The sequence below is a fragment of the Peromyscus californicus genome, unplaced genomic scaffold (assembly GCF_007827085.1).
Source record: "Peromyscus californicus insignis strain IS unplaced genomic scaffold, ASM782708v3 Scaffold_1__1_contigs__length_55948999, whole genome shotgun sequence".
Taxonomy (NCBI): domain Eukaryota; kingdom Metazoa; phylum Chordata; class Mammalia; order Rodentia; family Cricetidae; genus Peromyscus; species Peromyscus californicus.
In genome coordinates this window covers 20,450,090-20,471,112 of record NW_026294492.1, presented here as the reverse complement: position 1 = coordinate 20,471,112, position 21,023 = coordinate 20,450,090, and the positions used below count along the sequence as shown (strand labels likewise).

The window sequence follows — 21,023 nt, the reverse complement described above, 5'->3', positions numbered from 1 at the left end:
TCCTGTCCTAGGGGATCTGGCACCCTCACACAGACCTACATGTAGGCAAAACACCAATGCACATAAAATAATAGAAAGTTATTAAAAAAGAAAGAAAAAAAAGAAATGTTCTATCTATTCTAGACAGCAAATGTTCTGGGATTTTCAGTGACTATCTCAGCTCTTTAACTTGGTATGAGTAAAGCAACCATAATAATATTAACAAGTATGTAGGGCTGTCCCAATAAAACTTTATTTTAACAAACATGTAGAAGCTGGGTTTGGCCCACTGGCTCTGGTTTGCCCAGACCTGATCTAGATTAGAATATGCTTCCAGGGCTTGTACTAGGAAAGTGAGAAGCTGGTGCGATCTAATTCATCCTAGCCAGGCTCTTCCTAGAAGAAGGAAGAGGACTATTTTGTAGAAAACACCTAGACCTTACTCTCCACTAGTGTTCACGTTGCTGTGACCGAATTCCAGAGAGAGACAACGTAAAGTAGGAAAGGTTTATTTGGGTCCAAAGTTTCGGAGAGTTCAGTCCATGGCTTTTTGGCCTCGTGGGGTGAGGGCAGAAGATCATGGTATCGGGAGTGTGGAAGGGGAGGCTCTTTCTCTCACGGCAGACAGAGGCAGGAGTGTAGAAGGGACTGGGAGAGGCCAGGCACGACATCTATCCCCAGGCACACAGCCCCAGTGACCTACATCCTCCAGCCTGTCCACAATTCCGCCACCACCCAACAGTCTTAATTTTTGTTTTGTTTCTGTTTTTCAAGACAAGGTTTCTCTGTGTAGCCCTGGCCATCCTGAAACTTGCTCTGTAGACCAGGCGGGTCTTGAACTCAGAGATCCTCCTGTCTCTGCCTCCCGAGTGTTGGGATTAAAGATGTACACCACCACTGACACCTGGCTCAATAGTCTAATTTTGTTTTTGAGACGGTCTCACTGGTTGGCCTGACTGGTCTCCATCTCACAGAGATCCTCGTGTCTCTGCCTTCCAAGTGCTAGGATGAAAGGCGTGTGCCACCATGCCGGGCTTATCCATAGTGTATTTTGAATCCATCAATGGACTAAGCCATTCAGTAGGTAAAAGTCATCACAGACAGACCGAGAGGCACACGTTACTGACTCCCAGTCATCTCTCAATCCGGTCAGGCTGTCCGTCAAGAGTAACCATCACTCATTCCCAGTTTGGTGAGCTCCATGGCCACCATAACCCTTAGCTGGGCCTGACAAGCTCTGCCTTTCCATAACTCCATCTGAGCCTCCGTCGTGATCTCTCGCAGCACATGCAGCGAAGTCTTCCTCACCACTCTGCCTGCACCACACCCTGAGAGGGACTGGAAGAAAACTGAATGGACTAGATGGCTTCCGGGCCAAGCCATCCCACTGACGCCTGGACAAGGGCACGCTCACACCGCTTGTGCTCCTTACACACTCACACCGCTTGTGCTCCTTACACATTCACACCGCTTAAGCTCCTTACACACTCACACCACTTGTTACCCAGGCTCCTTAACTTGTGTGTATTCCTCTGCACACGCTTGTGCCCAGGGAACAGCTCTTGCCGGAGACGGACTCCAGCTCCTTCGACAACCTCTAACTGCTCATATCTGCCATGTCCCCAGCACTGATGAGCGGAGGTCTCCCAGCCAGCCCGTACTTTTCTTCCTCCACTGTGGGAACAAAGGGTTCATTCCTGCTTCTGCTTGGCTTACAGACTCCAGTCCCCAGAGTGATGCTTCCCTGTGCTTGTTAGGGAGGGTGAGGTCCCAGTCATGCCCTGGCTCTTCCCTAGGCTCCCCTCCCCACTGCCAGCTCCTCTGGCTCCCAGGGGTCACTGTGCCCAGTGACTGTCCTGGTCACTAAGAAAACCGTATTCCACAGGGGGTGGTAGTGAATGCCTTTAATCCCAGCACTCAAGAGGGAGAGGCAGGCGGATTTCTGTGAGTTCGAGGCTAGCCTGGTCTACAACGTGAGTTCCAGGACAGGCTCCAAAGCTACACAGAGAAACCATGTCTCAAAAAAAAGAGAAAAAAAAAAGAAAAGAAAAGCACATTCCTTGAAAGCAACCTTAGAAACATGTCCTAGTTGGGCAGGAAGATACAGGCCTGTAAGTTCATTTTCCTTGCTGTGGCAGAAGGATTTCAAGTTCAAAGCCAGCCTGGGCTACACGGTGAACCATGTCAAAAACAACAACAACAAAAAACAACTCCTCCTGATGGACTTGTTCTTCTTAACCCAATCCTCTACCAACTTCATCCTCTTTGTCTTCTCCACTAGGGTGGGGGTATGTGTTCAGCCCTGAGTGGTTTGTCAAAATGAGACAAAAGCTTGAGTCTGGACAGGGTGAATCCTGCAAGCTCTAAATCAAACTCTACCCAATCATCGGGAGATGCTCCGGGCTGGGAGGAGACTCCCAGCATGTACCCAAAGCCAGACCCCTGCCGGTCCAGAGACCGATCATATGCCACTGACTGGGAGGAAATCATGCACATGTCTTTTTACCACCCTCCAACTCAACCAGGGAGATGCTATCTGGTTTTAAAAATAGAACACCCAGGATGGACTTTTATGGTCTTGTGAAGAATACTGCTCTTGCTCTCCCACACCTGGTCTCTGCCCCTGCCTGGTCCCGTCCAGCTGCCTGCATCAGCACTGTACAAATTCTCAGGGTCTCTCAGCAGAAATGTGGGACCAGGCAGATTTATGCATTTGGCCTTGGCTGAGGCCTTCTGCAATGGCTCCCAGCCACAGCCCAGCTGCTCTCCCACAGCCCATGCAGCTCAGGCTGGGACGTTCTGTGTCTTCCACCCCAGCTCTCTGAGTCACCCCCTTAACCCCCTTTCCCCGGATGCCCTGGGCAGCCCTATGGAGGAGCAGACCCAGTCCCTTCCAAGCCTCCACTCCACTCACGGTCACCCCGCTGGGACTCTAATTGGTCTCGGCTGCTGAAATTTGACGGGAAGGCTGATCTTCCACGTCTGGACCTCAGGGGCCGATCTGAAACCATACCTGACTTGGAAGGCTCATCTCATGGCATGCTTTGTCCTCCAATGATTTCTTCAGGGCCAAGGACAAGTGTCACTCAAGCTCTAGTAAATTTTTGGCACCCTGTACCAGGACTTGGGGTGTCAATGTCTGTGGGGGAGAAGTTGGCCTTAGGAGCTGATTTCTAGAACTGTATGGATTATACCAAACCCAACGAAGCCCCAGTTGATGGCGGCATAGAGAACATACTAAAGCTGACATTTGTGACATAACAGAAGTGAACGCTGTGGTTGTCACCCCATGAGAAAGATACACACGCCTCGTTTTAGGCCCTTCAAGGAGATAGCTGAGTGCATCGATCAAGGAGATAGCTGAGTGCATCAATGTCCTTTGTAGGCAGGGCTGGGAGTGGCTGCCTCATGGAGTGAAAGTAGAGATAGATGGTTTTGGGCTAAAACGATCTCCTCCTAGACAGCTGGGACTAGCTAAGTTCCCCTGGAATGTAAGCCATGTCAGTGCGGTGGCTTTATCTCTAGACAGAGCTCATGCTAGGAAAGTATGAAAGGGTGCAGAGCCCTGGTGGGAGGATGTGGTGATGGGGGGGGGGGGGGTGCAGCTGGAGAGACCATAATCCAGGGACACGGACCCTGAACTTTCCTCTTCCTCTTTGATGTTGGATAAGCACCTTGTAGGGCAATTAAAAAAAATCATTCTGGGTGATGGTGGTGCACGCCTTGAATCCCAGCACTCAGGAGGCAGAGGCAGGCGGATCTCTGTGAGTTCAAGGCCAGCCTGGGCTACAGAATGAGTTCCAGAAAAGGCTCCAAAGCTACACAGAGAAACCCTGTCTTGGGGGAAAAAATCACATTCCATTCTTCAGTTTCCTCTCTGGCTTTGTGACCTAGATGTGTTCACACTTACTGCTCCCAAAAGCCCTTCGTGTTCCCCGATATACCCATGAGCACCTGGGGCTGCCGCCATCCTAGCCTGTCCCGACTATGCCAGCAGAGTAACTTCTGTTTTCTTGCTGTGTGAAGAGGCCTAGGGAGGACAGGGGAGGGTGATACCCTAACTTGACTTTGAACCACGTCCAACACTTTGCTCTTTCGCTTCCTGTCAGGAATGTCCCCTCCTAAGAGTCAAAGGTGAAGAAGATCTTCGTCCTGGGTTCCCTGGGAACTCTCTACCATCGACGTCACCATTGCTTCTTCCTGCCTGCCAGAAGCTGAGCCTGAACTTGAGAGTGGAGCCTGAGTCAATTCCAAAGGCTGAGAGTCAGGGGGAAAGACAGGTAGAGGTGGCAGAAAAACCCAGGTCCTTCAGTGAGAGTCACAGTCTAAGAGTGTGCTGGCCATTTGTTACCAGGAGCTGGAGATACTGGGTTGGCGAGAAGGAGAACATCTGTGGCTACAGAGACCTGGGACCCCACCTCTTCATCCCTGGTTCTTTGGCTGGCAGCAATGGCTGTGGTGGAATCGAGGCCAGAGCATCCCAAGCCTCCTGCGTAAAGACGAGATCGCATGGGCCACTTCTGAAAAGACGTAAGAAGGGGAATGATTAACACAGCGACTGTGGTCCTGAAGCACCCAGAACCATTAAGACCTCCAATCTGGCATCTCCTGTTTGATGTGTCTCCCCCGAATATCACAGCTTTAAACCGTCTCCCTACTGCCTGGCAGAGGCACAGGAGGAGCCCATGGAGGGCAGCAAGGACCTGAAGAGGAATAAGACTTGGTTGGGGGAGTGGTAGGCAGGTGCGCCAGGCAGAGCAGTGTGAGAGGTAGGAGAGGGTGAGGATGGAGCTCTTCAGCTCACATCCTGCAAGGGTTTCAAAGTCTTTTCACCAGGAACAAGGGTGGTTTTAGAAAATGCAAGGATAGCTGGGCAGTGGTGGAATACACCTTTAATCTCAGCACTCAGGAGACAGAGGCAGAGGAGTGTCTGTGAGTTCGAGGCCAGCCTCGAGGGACAGAGAAACCTTGTCTTGATAAACAAACAAACAAACAAACATGTAAGGATTACTCTGCTTAGTCTGTTCTCCCTATCATTCCCCCTAGGGGGCTCAGTACCTCTGTACTTTAATCTGTCAGAGTTCTAGACCTAGGCTCTCCTTTCCTCTCCTCGGTTCGCTCTCTAACATACTTATTTGTAGTGGTATTTGCTCTGCCCATGACCTTGGGCTACACAGGTGATGCTTCCTGCCATTGTACGTGACCTCTTATAAGGGGCTGGAGAAGAGTCGCATGCCCTGCTCCCTGCTCCTGCTTATGAGGTGGGAATGTATAGTGCAATATGCAATATGACAGCAACCCTAAATATGTATCAATATGCCAGATATCCTAAGCAGAGGTAGAACGAGTTTGAGGCCAGCTTGGAATACATGACATCTTGTCTAAAAAAAAAAAAAGATTTCTTTAGAGAGCAAAGTCACCCTTCCTCCTTTATGATACTGTGAGCTCTTTTTTGTTTGCTTTTTTTTTTTAATTTTAAGACAGAGTCTTGCTACATTGCCAGACTGACCTGGAACTTGCAATCCTCCTGCCTCAGTTTCCTGAGTCCTGGGACTACAAGTGTGGCCCACCATACCTGGCTTACTGCATACTCTCTACACAGGTCCCTGTGAAGCACCTTGGGGTCTTTGATGGTGGCCGAGAGGGAGAGGTCTGTGGTCAGAAACCCGGGTTCAGTTCGAACCCTTGCCCTCCCTGTCCTGTGTCTCCCCATCTGTAAATCTTCCTTTGGTTCTTGTAGGGTCAAGAGAGAAGAACGCTCTAGAGCGCTCAGCTCGGCCTCCAGCTTCTCTTTAGCACCCCGTCCTAGCGGCTGGTACTGCTGTGTGGTTATTGTTAACCATCCTTTCCGTTCGTAATTAGCGTGAATTAGACTTTTCATTCATTCTGTACTCCAACAGAGATGGCCGGCTCCTTGCTTGCTCCTGCCTTGCACGTTCTCAAGCTGAGGTTCGGGAGAACACTGGGTAACGGTTTGGCGTGGTGCACGCTGGAAGCCCTCCAACACACACGGCTTGCCTTCCTATCTGGTCGCTTTCTCGAGCACTGTGGTTTTAGGATGTTTTTCCCCCAGAGAGCAGATGTCTACAGCAACAGTAGTCAGAGAGAGAAAGGCAAGCGCTACTCGAGGGGGTGAAGCTCCTTGGAGATGGATGACTCTCCTGGGTTCTGGGCCTTAGACCAGGCACCCGCTCCTCTCCCCCCCCACGCCCCCCCCCCCCCCACACTAAGAATCTCAGAGTGTTTCCCTCCTCCAGATGCAGACGCTCCCAGTCACCGCTCCATCCCAAGAGCCAGCCTCAGCCCTCCTGAGAGAACAGGAAGAGAATGACCCCCCCCCTTCCCATGGCCAGTGACCTACCTTGAGGGGGTGTAAGTACCGGAGTCCACGCAGGAAGGGCGGCCAGGCAGGGCCAGGTAACTCGTGGCCGAGCGTTCGGGTGAGGTGGGCTATGTAGCTGGTGGCCAGCACCAGCACATCCAACTTGGAAAGCTTAGTGTCAGGTGGTACGGCCGGCAGGGCAGCCTGCAGGGCCAAAAAGGCCTGGCGCAGGGTCCTCACCCGGGTCCGCTCCCGTGCCGCGTTCTCGGGGCTGGCTTCGCTCTGCAGAAAGGGCCCCCATGAGTGGGTCTGACCCAGATTCCCAGGCAACCCGGGCCTCTTGCTATTGCTGCTACTGTTGGGACAGAGTTTCTCATGTAGCCCAGGCTGGACCCGAACACCCAGTGTAGCCCAGGATGACCTTTGAGTTTGGGATCCTCCTGCTTCTACCTCCCAAGGGCTGGGATTATAGGGGTACATCACCATGCCTGGTTGACTCTGACTTCTAAGGGCACCGTGGTGCCATGTTATCTTCTGGAGCCGATGGGACTCCCTGGTTTTAAGCTGTGCCCCATCATACACATGACTGAAGGCCTGCCTGGGCTCAGATGACAGGAAGGTGGCAATACCTGACTCAGAACCCAAGAGTCCCATGTTTTTTCTACTGTTCCATTAACATCCGTCCCACTCCCTTCCACTCCCTAGTCTGGATCCTGCTCATCAGGGTACCCTGGGGGCCACAGGAAGGATAGAATAGAGCCTTGCCCCAGCTTAGCTGAACTTTGACCCAACTAGGTACTGAGATGAAGAGGTTGCCATGGTAAAGAGGGAATGACCAAAGGTCAAAAGACACAGTCCCGGGCTGGGGATGTAGCTCAGTTGGTAGACTGCTTGCCTAGCACTCATGAGGCCCAGGGTTCAATCCCTACCATGGCATAAACGGGGTGTGCTCACGCATACTCCGAGCACTTGGAATGTGGAGGCAAAAGGATCAGGAGTCCCAAGTTCTAGCCTGCAGAGGAAGTTTGAGGCTCAGCCTGGGCTCCAGAAGACTCTTACTCAAAAATAAAATAAAATAAAAAAAAATAATAAATAAATAGCAAGAAACTCAGTCTAGGTCTCCTGCCCCTGGCTGCTGCCTAGGGACGTTAGGCAATTCACACCCCTCCTCTAGGACTGAGTTTCTCAGTAGAAAATAGATAGATCAGTTCTCTGACCTGTCCTGCCCACCTCCAGCATGGCACCATGGGTCTAAGGAGCCAGCCTCCTGCTCTTGGGCAGAACCACCAAATATGGATTGAGGCTCTGCCCTCCGAGGAGGCATCTCACTGCCTTCCAAACCCTTCCTTCCCCAGCTCCCTTCTCTAGTCCAGAGGGTCCTTACCCTGCCATGAGCTGTTCCCTTAGCTCTGGTCCCTCGAGGGCCGGAGGTGGCTCTGTTCAGTCTCTGATTGCTCCAGCTAGTGTCGTCCCATAGGTCCCGCCTCGTCCTGCTGAGGCGGCTCCTCTTCCCGTCAGTGCCTAGAAGCAACCGTGCTTTGGCCTTAGTCTGGCCGAGCCCTGCTCTTGGCATTGCTGGTACCCCTGTGGCCTCCTGTGACATGCCACTCTCTTGGGGTATGGGACTGTAGCCCTAGAGCAGTAGCACAGAGCCCGAAGGAGCCCTTGGGCTCAAGCTAGCCTGGACAGGCTGGCACATGCAGCCAGCGGTCTGTATCTGAAGAAGCCGGCACCAACTCCGTACTCCTTCACTCCTCGCTCTGGGAAAACTGCCCACCCGGCACGGCCCCCGCAAACAGCCTCCGCCTGCCTCCCATCCTAGCTGAGAGGTGGGGGTGCTGCACGCTGGGCGTGGCCAAGCCTTAGGACAAGGCCCATGCTAAGAAGGCCAGGAGATGGGGAAGAAGAGAGTGCCCTTCCATGCCGTGACTGACCCTAACAGAGCAATCCACTGATGGATCTACCACTTCATGTTTGGGGCTCACCTCCATAGTCTGGGGCTCTGGATCTCCAGCCCTTTCGTCAGAGACTGACACTATATATCTCACAATGGCCTGTCTTCCTCCCACCAAAAACGTGTGACGAGGCGCTACTCCCTACTCCTCGGACAGGCTTCCCAGTTCCAACTTGGTGCTTTCTCCCCAAGATTCCAGGGGAAGGATGCCATCTTTGGGGTGCTGCCCTTCACTTAGGAGGACTTTAACCCTGCCCCACGGCCAGCCCGTATCCCTGTTTGATTGGCAGGACCCCAACCTGGTTAGTATCCTAACAACGCTTTGATGTTCCTAGCTCGGGAGACGCCCTGCACTGTGCCTCTGCACTTTGTATGGATGTCTTATTCTCCAAAGCAACGATAAAGCAAAGAGATGCTGTGTGTGTGTGTGTGTGTGTGTGTGTGTGTGTGTGTGTGTGTGTGTAGTGTGGTGTGTGTGTGTATGTGTATGTGTGGTATGTGCATGTGGTATGTGTGGTTTGTGTGTGGTGTGTGTATGTGGTGTGTGTGTGTGTATGTGTGGTGTGTGTGGTGTGCATGTGGTGTGGTGTGTGTATGTGTATGTGTATGTGTGGTATGTGCATGTGGTGTGTATGTGTGGTTTGTGTGTGGTGTGTGTATGTGGTGTGTGTGTGTGTATGTGGTTTGTGTGTGGTGTGTGTGTGGTGTGTATATGTAGTGTGTGTGTGTGTATGTGTGGTGTGTGTGGTGTGTGTATGTGGTGTGTGTGTGTGTGTGGTGTGTGTATGTGGTTTGTGTGGTGTGTGTGTGTATATATGGTGTGTGTGCATGTGTGTATGTATCTGTGTGCACATATATGTAAAATTGTTTCATTAAAATATAATTACACCTTTTCCCACATGCATGTTCAGATAGTCTCTCGCTGGGACCCAGGCTTGCTGATTAGGCTGGGCCAGCTGGCCAGTGAATCTCCAGAAAGCCTTCTGAAAACCAGACTAGTTTCAAGTGGGGTGAACTGTGGTGTGGGGAGACGACATAACTTGACTGTTGTATTTTTTACTTTGTTTGTGATGATGTTATGCTATATAATCTTGGATGGCCAGAAACTTGGTACATAGCCCAGGCTGGCTCTTGAACACACAGCAGTCCTCCTGCCTCAGTCTCCCAAGTGCTGCTGGGATTACAGTACAATGTCAAATCTAGGCAGTAGTGAAGCTAGAGATACCCAAGGGAAGAAGGGAAAGTTCTTAGCTTTCAGTACAATCTTCTCTCTCAGAAAGGCCTTCTTCCAGAGGCATCCATTCAGAGCCCTTTAGAAGGGCCAGAGTTGAGACTAGATTTACAGAGAGGCCACAACAGCCCTGAGCACACAGGAATCCTTTCTCTGTGCGGGAATTCACCCATCAGGGAAGGAGAGAGGTCTCACCCCATCTTTGCCAATCCTGGTAGGATTCACTGACTTTAAGGACACAGTGTAGGGAGGAAAAAGTATTGAAGCCATACTATAGTTGCATGGAAAGAGACTCTGTACCTAAGTATGTTCTCAAGTCAGTGGCCTGGATACCTCCAAAAGGCTCCTCTTCTGTCAGTGCTCAGTCCTTGGGAGGTGCAAAATCAGTCATGTGAACCTGCTGCCTCGCAGACTTCTAACTCAGAGACATACCCTCAGTGGAGGAGCTACCCAGTGAAAAACAATGTCACAGGCTGAGGAGATGTGCAATGTGACCGTGTTTGCTTAGAGTGCATGAGGCCTTGAGTATGATTCATAGTACACACACACACACACACACACACACACACACACACACACACACAGAGCGAGAGCAAGAGCGAGCGAGAGAGAGAGAGACAGAGAGAGACAGAGAGAGCAGGCAGAGACAGACCTACAGAAAGAGAGAGAGACAGAGAGGGGAGTCACTTGGGAGGCTAAGGCAGGATCACCTCAAGTTTGGGGCCAGGCTGGGCTATAGAGTGTGATGCTCTGTTTAAAGAAAGGAAAGAAGGAAGGAAGGAAGGAAGGAAGGAAGGAAGGAAGGAAGGCAGACAGAAAGAGCAAGCAGAAGATTGCCTCAATTTTGAGGCCAGCCTGGGCTACACAGTGTGTTTAAGGACAGCCTAGGAGTCTCTTCCCCACAAAAAAGGAAGAGGAGGAGGAGGAGGAAGAGGAGGAGGAGGAGGAGGAGGAGGAGAAGAGGAAGAAGAAGAAGAAGAAGAAGAAGAAGAAGAAGAAGAAGAAGAAGAAGAAGAAGAAGAAGAAGAAGAAAACAAAGAGCAAGGAAGGAGAGAGAGACAAAGTGAAGAATACAGCATCTTCAAAGACACAGTGAAGAAGAGAGACTGATGGACAGTTGTGGTTCCCACGCCGCCGGCAGGTGCAGGAGCCACTTCTAGCATCCCAATATCTCATACAAATGTTCCTGCAGGCAGCAGAGAAGGCACCAGGGCTCTTGGAGAGCTGGACTTGAAGGGCTTTGCATGCTGTCCATCCTCTGAGGGTGCAGCTCAGGTCATGCTGGGCTTGGTTCTCTCTGCTGAGCTGGCACTCTCTGGAGGTGCTCTTGGAGGACGTTCTCGGTGAGAACCTTGTCTCAGCCCTGCTCTCCAGAATATGGACACAGTAGGGCAGATTCTGCCATAGTGCTCCCAGTAGGCGTCATAGAGCACACAAGCGGGAGATGGGCAAGAACATGGGATGAGGCAGGACTCCCCACTCCTCAAACATGCTTCTTACTTCAGGCTGGTACTGGTCCAGCAAATCAGTGTTGGGCTTTATGGCTTCCGCTGTCACTTTTGTTTTGTTTTGTTTTGTTTTTCGAGACAGGATTTCTCTGTGTAGCTTTGGAGCCTGTCCTGGAACTCACTCTGTAGACTAGGTTGGCCTCGAACTCACAGAGATCCACCTGCCTCTGCCTCCCGAGTGCTGGGATTAAAGGTGTGCGCCACCACCGCTCAGCTCTGCTGTCACTTCTGTGAGACGGAAGGTTTTCCTCTAGGTTCTGCTTCAGCCTTGCATGGCTAGCCCCCTAGAGTGTAAATTGAACAGTAAGAGGCTGTTGCACTGACCTCCTGAGAGTGTGAAGACAAAATGATGCCAGACATGTTGCCCTCTGTGCTGGTACAATAATCCCTTTGACTGTCCATTTATCATCGATGGGGTGTGGTTTCGCTGGGATGGCCAAGTGCACATTTCTAATCCCCAAATGTGAAAGTTCAGATGCCGCCACCACTGTGGGTTGAATTTGTCCCCCAAAGTTTATGAACCTTCATCTCCAGCACAGAAGTATGGCATGGTAGGACTTGTGAGTGGTGATTAGGTCATGGGGTTCTGCCCTTACACATGTATGAATGTCAAGGCTCGGGACATAGCTCAGTTGGCGGGATGCTTGCCTAAAACACACGAAGCCCTGGGTTGATCTCCAGCACCTCATAAACAGGGAGCTGTGGTGTATTTCTGCAACCTCTGATGTCAGGATATGTCAGCTGGAAGATCGAAAGTTCAAGGCCATCAACAGCTACCTAAGGAGTTCAAGACCATGGTCTGCACGAGACCCTGCTACCAACAACAACAAAGGCTTGAAGATGATTTCTCTTTGAGAAGTCCACACATGTTCTTGGCTGCGTCTTTCTCCTGAGTGCGTCTCTTTCCCTTAACCTTCATTCTTAAGGCCTAGGCCAAGAAGGTCTTCTAATAAACTGCAACTCTTTCACGAAAATAAAAAAGTAAATAAGTAAATGGATCGATGCCATTGCCACTGGAGTTTTATTTATTTATTAAGGTTTATTTTATTTTAGCTATGTGTCTATGTGTAAGTATGTACTGTAAGTGCAGGTACTGGTGAAGGGCAACGGTCCCCCGGTATTACAGCAGGTTGTTGAGTTGCCCAATGTGGGTGCTAGGACCTGAACTCAGGTCCTCTGCAGGAGCATTGTGAACTCAGGTCCTCTGCAGGAGCAGTGTGCTGGCTAGTTTGAGGTCAACTTGATACAAGCCATAGTCATCTGGGAGGAGGGAACCTCAGTTGAGAACACGCCTCCATGAGATCTGTCTGCAGACAAGCCTGTAGGACACTTTCTTAATTAGTGATTGATGGGGAGGGCCCAGCCCACTGTGGTTGGGGCCATCCCTGGGCTGGTGGGCCTGGGTTCTATAAGAAAGAAGGCTGAATGAGTCATGAGAACATTCCTCCATGGCCTCTGCATCCTGCCTCCAGGTTCCTGCCCTGATTTCTTTCAATGATGAAAGTGGTGTGGAAATGTAAGGTAAATAAAGCCTCCCAAGTTGCTTTTGGTCATGGTTTCTCCACAGCGATAGTGACCCTGACTAAGACAAGTGGCAATTCCTCTTACTCACTGAGCCATCTCTCCAGAGCCCCACGTGAATGTTTTCATGAAAACCTTGTCTTGTGTGCACTCATGTGCTCTCTCTCCCCAATCCCCCACACTGTGCCCCCCACCCACTTTTCACTATGAAATGGAACAATAAAGAAGCCCTGGCCAGGCATGGTGTCCCACGCCTTTAAGTCCAGCACTCAGGAGGCAGAGGCAGGCGGATCTCTATGAGTTGGAGGCCAGCCTGGTCTAGAGAGTGAGTTTCAGGACCATCAGGGCTACACAGAGAAACCCTGTCTTGAAAAACAAAACAACACAAAACAAAACACTAAGATAGGCTATTCTTTCCTCTGCTACAGTGGGCTGTACACTTGAGTTGGTTTTTCACTGTGTCTTCTCAAAGCAGTTTCAGAATCAAGTGATTTCTGGCTAAGAAACGAACACAAAAGTTCATCAAAGGATTCTGATGGAAACTGGTAAGAAAATAAGGAATCTCTACAAGAGTTGACACTGGAGGACAGCCAGGCCGGGTCTGTAAGGGTTCACACATCATGGGACCATGGTTTATGTCAATTCTCAACAAGCAATCCTCCCAGGTAGAGCTGAAAGTCTTCACCTCGGGAGATTTGGGCATGTCTGATGAAGAACCTGAGGTGGTGTTTATCTGCCCTGCAAGAGTAAGTTGACTGGGCTCAGTCACAAACACGTAGGGACTTTGGGAGGGGAAGAGGTGGAACATGATGACCAGCTCCTGAAAGCTGCCCTTTGACCACACGCACAGCGTAGCACGTGAGCGCCTCACTCTCCCTCTCATACACATAAAAACAAGATATAAAAGGGAAGGAAAGGCGGCGGCCGGGTCAAACTCTCTTGGCCAGCGACAATTAGCTTATTCATCCATCCTCTCAACAACTATTTGCAGGTTTCCGAGTAGAACGTTTAGAAGCAATAGAACATGATGTTCTTAAGCCTGGAGTTGGAGGAATTTGGGTGGGAAGAGTAAGTGGCAGATAACATCTACGACAGGAAACGGCCAGCAAACTAAAACAACACATCGCAACCTGGATGCCAAATGCTTAGAGGACTTCCTTCCACTTGCTCAACATTTTTTTTTAATGAATTATTATTATTTTTTTTTTTTGAGACAGAGTTTCTCTGTGTAACCTCCCTGTCTGTCCTGGAACTCACTTTGTAAATCAGACTGGCCAAGAACTCAGAGAGATCCGCCTGCTGTCGCCTCCCGAGGGCTGGGATCAAAGGCGTGCGCTGCTACCGCCTGCCGTGCTCAACAATATTTTACAAACAGTAATTAACACAAAATAAGAGATGCGGGGTCGGTGTGAACCGGAGTTTCCTAGTCATTCTTCACTCTCATGGTGAGAATTTTTGTTTCTTTTGACATTTCTGAAACTAACTGGGTGTCCAACAATTCAGTGAAATTCTAGCATCCTGCACCTGGGTATGTTCACACTGGCTCCCATAGGTCAAAGGGACTGACCCCAAAGCATTGTCAGATTATAATGTTGAGTCCTGCGCCACCTGTACTTCTAAATAACTGGCTGTGAATCAGAGGTTCCCATGCTTCCCCTGTCAGTCTAATAAATCAATAGAGCGGCTCACCGAACTCAGGCTTTCTTAGACTTTCTCCTTTGTCATAAAGGATAGAATAGAACCCAGGAATAGCCAAAGAGAAGAGACATGGAGGGCAAGGTAAGGTGGAGGGTGAAGGGTGAGGGATGTAAAGCTTCCTTGCCCTCTCTGGGCACACCATCCATCTAGTATCTCCATGAGACCGCCAACCCAGAAGTTCATTGAACCCTATTGTTTAGTTTTTTTCTTTTTCCTATCATCATATAGGCACAGCGATTACACTATTGGCCATTGGTGACTTAATTCAGTTCCTCTCTCCTCCCTCAAGGTCAGTAAATAGGGCTGAAATTTGCATCCTTCTAACTACCTGGTTGGTTCTTCTGAATATAAGCTCCCGTCATTATGGTGACTATGGGTCCACCAACAGACATCATGGTAGCATAAATTCATGTACGGTTGACTGGGGCTCATTATGAATATCAAAAGACAGCAAATATTATAATATAAACCATCTTCAAATGATGGTCCTCATATCCCTAGAACATGAACGCTTTCCAGAAAGACTCAAATAGTAGAGTAACCAAATTGCCAGGTTTGTCTGGGATTTTGTGGGGTTTTGTGCTGAAGAAAGTCAACGCTTGCCAGTCCTGGTGGTGAGGCCTCAACCTCTATAGTCCTTCCTTCCTAAAACACATCCTTTTATAAGTGCCCTTCTCCCATTGTGTGCATGTGTGTGTCCGGAGGAGAAGCATGGAGGAGAGGGTGCATTTGCCCTTGTGCGCATGCGGAGGTCAGAGGTCCGTGTCGGGTGTTTGCATCTACTGCAGTCCAACCTATTTATTGAGTTTCTTACTAAACCTGGAGTTCACCATTTCAGCTAGGGCGGCTGGCCGGCAAGCCTCCAGGATTCACTTGTCTTTGCTCCCCAGTGCTGGGGCCTTAGAGACGTGAGCCTCCATGCCCAGCTTTTATGTGGGTGCTGGGCAATCCCAACTCAGGTCTTCATGCTTGTCCAACAATCATTTTACCATCTCCCCAGCCTCCCCTTCCCCAACTTTACATAAGCCAGGCCTCTTACTCATTCTTAATTTTATTATGGTGCATTATTTGGGGTGAAAATGCTTCAGGGCACCAAAAAAAAAAAAAAAAGAGAGAGAGAGAGAGACAATAATAGATATTGGGGCCAGCAAGACGGCTCAGCAGGTAAACACATTTGCTGTGAATCAAGTTTGATTCCCAGGACCTACATGGTGGAAGGAGGGAATCAATTTGTCCTTTGACTTCCACGTGTGTGCTATGTCCTGTGAGTGCCCATGCACAAGAGCTGGAGAGATGCCTCAGCAGTCAGGAACACTGGCTGCTCTTCCAGACGACCTGGGTTCAATTCCCAGCACCCACATGGAGGCTCACAACCATCTGTACATCCAGTCACAAGGGCTCCGATGCCTCTTCTAGCCTCTGAGGGCACCAGGCATGCAAGTAAACACTCACACACATAAAAATTTAAAAATAAAAACAGGGCAGGCTGGAGAGATGGCCCAGCGGTTAAGAGCACTGGCTGCTCTTCCAGAGCTCCAGCAACCACATGGTGGCTCACAAAAATAAAAATAAATTCAGTAACAAAAACCAATTAAACGATGGGCCAAAGATTTGAATATAAAGCATCTATAAGCACAGAAAAAGAATATGTAAAATTGGCTGGGGAGTTAGCTCAAATGATAATGTGTTTGCTTTGCAAGCATGGGACCCTGAGTTGGATCCCCAGAACTCAGCAGGGGTGGGGCAAAGACAGGCAGGCAGGTCACTCGATTCACTGGCTAGGTTGCCTAGATGAAGGAAATGAACTGACAAATCCCAGGCCCAGTGAGAGCTCCTGTCTCAAAAACTAACGCAGAAAAGTAACTAGACAGACACCCGAGAGCAATCTCTAGCTTCCACATGCATACACACATGTGTACATTAACTCACACACATGTGTATACACACATGAACACACACATACAGTGTTCAGAAAACAGCTAGGCTGGAGAGATGACTCTGTGGTTAAGAGCACTGGCTGCTCTCCCGGAGGACCTGGGTTCGACTCCCAGCACCCACACGGCAGCTCACAACGGTCTGTAACTCCAGTTCCAGGATTTTGACATCCCCACACAGACACATGTGCAGGCAAAACCCCAATGCACATAAAAGAAGTAAATAAATAAACAATTTAATAAGATAATAAGAAAAGAAAACAGCTATGGGCTGAATTGATGCTCAGCAGTTAAGAGCACTGGCTGCTCTTGCAGAGGACCTGGAATTCAGTTCCCAGCACCCATGTCAGGCAACTCACAACTGTCTAAAACTCTAGCTCTAGGGGGATCCAACACCCTCTTCGGGTTTTCACAAGCACATGAACGCATATGATACACACAGACAGAAACACATACATCTAAATAAACAAAATATTCAAAAACAGCTATTAAAACATATAATATTCCAAGGATGGAAGAGTATGGAAGACAGCTTTCCTTAGAAAGCAAGCCAAGGAGGAAGCTGGAAGGCTTAGCCCCCTGGGGAGTGATCATGAGCATTAGAGGTGGAGCTAGGTTCATGGGTCTGCATCCGACAATTCTGTCTACTTGATAATTATACCAAAACAGCTGGGTGGTGGCGGTGGCGGCACACGCCTTTAATCCCAGCACTTGGGAGGCAGAGACAGGTGGATCTCTGTGAGTTGGAGGTCAGGTGGATCTCTGTGACTTGGAGGTCAGCCTGGTCTACAGAGCTAGTTCTAGGACAGCCAGGGCTACAAAAAGAAACCCTGTCTCAAAAAACAAAAGCAAAAGAGAGGAGAAAGGAGAGAGAGAGAGAGAGAAGGGGGAGAGGAGAGAGAGAAGAGAAGAGGAGAGGAGAGAAGGGGGAGAGGAGATCGAGAGGGGGAGGGAGGGAGAGAGGGGGTGGAGATCCAGAGCATTGGGGGAGGGGAGGACAGAATCTATGATGTCATTATCTGACCTCTGTGACCTATGATGCCACAGAGCACTGCTTCCAGGGAATGAGCCCCTCAGCTCCCACTGGGGGCGGCAACGCCGCCCCTTAGGCAAAGCTTCCGTCTCTTGGAGCCTTTTACCAGCTGACCCTACTGTTGCTGCCCCTGGGTCTGACAATCATCTCAGCCAAGGCCAGGCTGAGCGAGAGGGACACCACTCTGAAGGGTGACAAGAGGCCAGGGGAGCCAGTATGCCAGGAAATCAGGATGCTTACAAAGTCTGTGTGTCAGGGTTAGAAGGGCAAAACCCTGTTCCACAGAAGAGCTCTGGTTGAAAAAAAAAGGACGGAGGGTACCACTCAGACTGGAATTGTGGGTCAGAGTCTGTTTAAGGGGTCAGAGGCTGGAGGCAGAGGGGGTAGATGGACTGTTGTGTGACTCTGCTTTCTCTCCCAGGTCCCCTATTTGAAGAAGTGTCTTTGGAAACAGCGGAAGGAATCCACGTTGGTAAAAGTCACTGCCCAGTATTCTCCATTCCTTTCCCGTCTTGGTCCCTACGCCCTAAGCCGCCTCTTTTGACGCTATCCTATGCTCTATCTTTCCAATCTCCTCCACTTCTTCACCTTCTCTAGAGCATCTTGCCAGGTTTTCTGACCTCAAAGGTGACACACAGCTAGTGTCTTTGTTGTTATTTTGAGACAGATTCACGTAACCTAGGCTGGCCTTGATCTCCTTGTGTCCCTGCTGGGATTAGAGGCTCGTGCCAGCATGCCACGACTATGTGGTGTTGGGGATCAACCCCAGGACTTTATGCATGCTAGGCTGAGCCACACCCAGAGATCTCACACCTAGGGGCTTGATGCGTTCACACTGGCACCGTGCACTTGAAGCCGAGTCCAGAAGTGGACCAACCCTTCCACTGTCTTGACCTCTGTCTTTTTCTCTGCAGGTCCTCCGGACTGTGTCTTCCTCCGGATTCTACCCACGTAGTTGCAGTTGTCCCTTGGCTCCCAAGGGACAGCTCTCATTCCCCATTTCCCTACGTCCCTGGCGAATGGCAAAGAAAAATTGAAGAGCCAAGCTTAGAGGCAGGCTCCGGGCGGAGCACGTCAGAGTCAAGCGGAAGAGGCGTCGTGCTCCCTTGGCCTGCTGCTGACGCCCGCAGCAAAACTAAGCAGCAGCCACGCTGCTGATCACCAGCCACAACTGGCCTCAGAGATCCCCACACTGACTCTGTTAGGTCTCTACTCACTGGTCTTGTTGCCCCACCCACTTTTTTTTCCCGGATTCGAGGCAATGTTGCCTCAAAACAAGGACCACCAGGTGCCGTTACAGAACGCAGTGCCCCCAGGGTGTTCCCCTCAGGTCCTCTCACAATTTGTGGACTCCCGTCCATCCAACTTAGCGCCTCTCTCTCCCCATCTGACCCTCCCTCCTTCCCACCTACCTTTGCCCTCTCCCTCACAGGCCTATTCCCCCGTCTCCTCGTCGCCCCAGTCCCGCTCTCCTGGGTCTCACTTATACTCTTCGGACTCCAACTCTGACTTTGTCCCTCTTCCCTCCTCTTCCTCTCTCCCAAGTCCCCCCACTTTCTTTGGCCAAAACTGCTCTCGTCTCCCCTCTCCGCACACATCCTCTCCCCGCAACTACGGGCTGTGCCTCTCTCCTCCCCTTAGCAGCTCCTCTTCTCTTTCCCAGCTGCAGAATTCCTCTCCTGGCTCTTGCCAGTCTCCTTCCCACCTCCAGGACCTTCCCAATTCCACCAGGGTCACTTCCCCCAGCCCCAGCGTACCTTCTCCAGGGATTCCCAGTCACAAACAAACATGGCAGGGGCCTCCATCCGGAAACACCAGGTCCCCTGGGGCGGCAGAGGGATGCATGGCAAGCAAGTTGGACCCTGCAGAATTCCAGGACCCAGAGGCCCTCGCCCAAGCGCTAGCGCTCCTTGTGGGGCGCCGCAGAATTGCCCGAGACCTGAAGATACTGTTTCTGCAGCACCTCTGGCTAGGCACAACCGGCCAGCCTCCAGTCGTGGAGTACCCCATTTGTCTAGCGTGCCTCCAGCCCCGCACCCCGTCTTGCCCCACCCCCAAGCACAAGACTGAGCCGAGGCTGCTTGCCTTCCCTCAACTACTGCCCCGTGCCGAGGGCCAGGAATCTGGGCCTCTCCGCTTAGGCATTGGCTTCAGCCTCCGCTTGCCTCCGCGCCAGGCCAAAGCCTTGCATCTGCTCCCAGAAAAAAAGCGGCAGGGAGCAAGGCGTCCCAGAGAGGTCCTCCGGAGCCAAAGGCCTGCACCCCAGGTACCAGCAGCTCAAGTCACAGGCACACTCTCCCGGGAGGAGAGCCTCAGGTCTGCAGGCCTCCAATCAACAAAATCCAACCAGTGTTTCAGGTCTTCACCTCAGGCACCAAGACGGGTCACTGTCTCCCCAAAGCCCGGGTCGTGTCCTGTCCCAAGGAGGTCTGTGTCTCCAGAATCTATTCCCCAAAAGTTGCCATTTTAATTCCAGAGCAACGGAGACCCTCTGGAACACCCCCTTCAAACCCCACCCTCTCTACCAGGACTTCTCAGACCTTGGGAAGTCACAGAAACACCTTGAAGGGCTGGCTGGACGGAGGCCAGGTGTGTTCTCCTGCCTTGAACCCTGGGAACCCCTTGTGGAACCTGCTCTCCCCTGGTTGAAGAGGACCAGAGGCACCCAAGGCCCTCCTCATTCAGCCTTCAGTGGAGCCAATAAAGCCTAACTAACCCTGAGAACCTTGTTTGTGTCCTACTGTGCTCACAGGATGGGATCAATGGCTAAAGGAGAAGGCCAGTCCCCAACAAGGCTGGACAAGGACACCAAGTGCCATATACCCCGGTTCCTGAGGTGCTTAGGGACCTCTGCAAGGCCCTTCTCGGATTTCATTCAAGTCTGTGGACAGATCATTGCAATCAGAGATTAGGCCACTGGGCCCATTCCTCAGGGGATAGCCTGGGTTGACACGCAGCAGCCCACTTTTAAAGACACTGCTAGTAACTCATTCACAGGGGAACACAGGAATCCATGCACAGACCAGAAGGCTCCCTCAGAAGGACGAGGTGCGGGGTTGGGGTGGGGGGAACTGGAGAGATGGCTGGAGTGGTTAAGAGCACTAGCTGCCCTTCCAGGGGATTCAGGTTCAATTACCAGCACCCACATAGCAGCTCACAACTGTAACCCCAGTTCCAGGGAATCCAACGCCCTCTTCTGGTTTCAGTGGGCACCTGCAAGAAGCACGCGCGCACTCACGCTCACACACACACACACACACACACCACGCATGCATGCACAAGAGAGACAGAGGTAGAGTAAAATAAAACAACTCTAAGAAGGAGTGGGAGTGAGGTACCAGGCACAGAACACAGAAGGCACCTGCCGAGGAGCAACCGCCACCCCTAACTTCTCTGTTCCAGAAGCGGGTGTCAAGCCACGAGAAAGAGCCCAATCAGCTGCGGAGGATGCTATCAAAGCGGGGGGGGGGGGGTGATTTCTTCATATTAGGATATTAGGAAGCGGTGGATCTGATTTAAAGCCAGCTTTGTTTTGGAGTCCCTGCCCTCGCTGTGCCCTGGGAGAAACCACTTCCTCTCCGGAGTAACACATTAAAGGTCCCGGCCTCTACGAGTCCCTGCATCCCTCCTGCAGTGGGGACCGTCCCAATTCGAGAACCTTTTAATTCAAGGTTTACTGATCTTCAGCAATCCCTTCCAGCCCCACGCCCCACACAAAGATGGCAGATCCGCCGTCATTCGGGGCTCGGAACCGGATCCGATGCCAGGGTTCCGTGGCAGCACGTCCCGCTCGCTCTAGTGCTGACGCGGATTGGCGTCCCGCGCTTGCGCGGAGCGAGGCCC

General features: G+C 51.1%; 2 protein-coding genes across 2 annotated transcripts; one reads left to right on the top strand and one right to left on the bottom strand.

Moving 5' to 3' along the window:
- Window positions 1–317: 317 nt before the first annotated feature.
- Tcf23 (transcription factor 23) lies at window positions 318–19,035 on the bottom strand. The gene is made up of 4 exons (XM_052746101.1): window positions 18,938–19,035; window positions 7,686–11,956; window positions 6,341–6,583; window positions 318–4,499 (listed from the first exon to the last, which is right to left on the bottom strand). The coding sequence occupies exons 2-4, from the start codon at window positions 7,902–7,904 to the stop codon at window positions 4,305–4,307; spliced, it is 657 nt and encodes a 218-aa protein (XP_052602061.1). The 5' UTR covers window positions 7,905–11,956; window positions 18,938–19,035; the 3' UTR covers window positions 318–4,304.
- Window positions 17,151–20,987, top strand: Prr30 (proline rich 30). Its single transcript, XM_052746092.1, has one exon. The coding sequence runs from the start codon at window positions 18,442–18,444 to the stop codon at window positions 19,648–19,650; it is 1,209 nt and encodes a 402-aa protein (XP_052602052.1). The 5' UTR covers window positions 17,151–18,441; the 3' UTR covers window positions 19,651–20,987.
- Window positions 20,988–21,023: the final 36 nt, after the last annotated feature.

Coding starts and splice junctions, on each gene's coding strand:
- Prr30 (XM_052746092.1), top strand. CDS start 18,442: ATGTTGCCTCAAAACAAGGACCACCAGGTGCCGTTACAGAACGCAGTG.
- Tcf23 (XM_052746101.1), bottom strand. CDS start 7,904: ATGTCACAGGAGGCCACAGGGGTACCAGCAATGCCAAGAGCAGGGCTC. Junction 6,584..7,685: donor AGGGAACAGCTCATGGCAGG/GTAAGGACCCTC, acceptor CCCTTTCTGCAG/AGCGAAGCCAGCCCCGAGAA. Junction 4,500..6,340: donor GGTACTTACACCCCCTCAAG/GTAGGTCACTGG, acceptor ACGTCTTTTCAG/AAGTGGCCCATGCGATCTCG.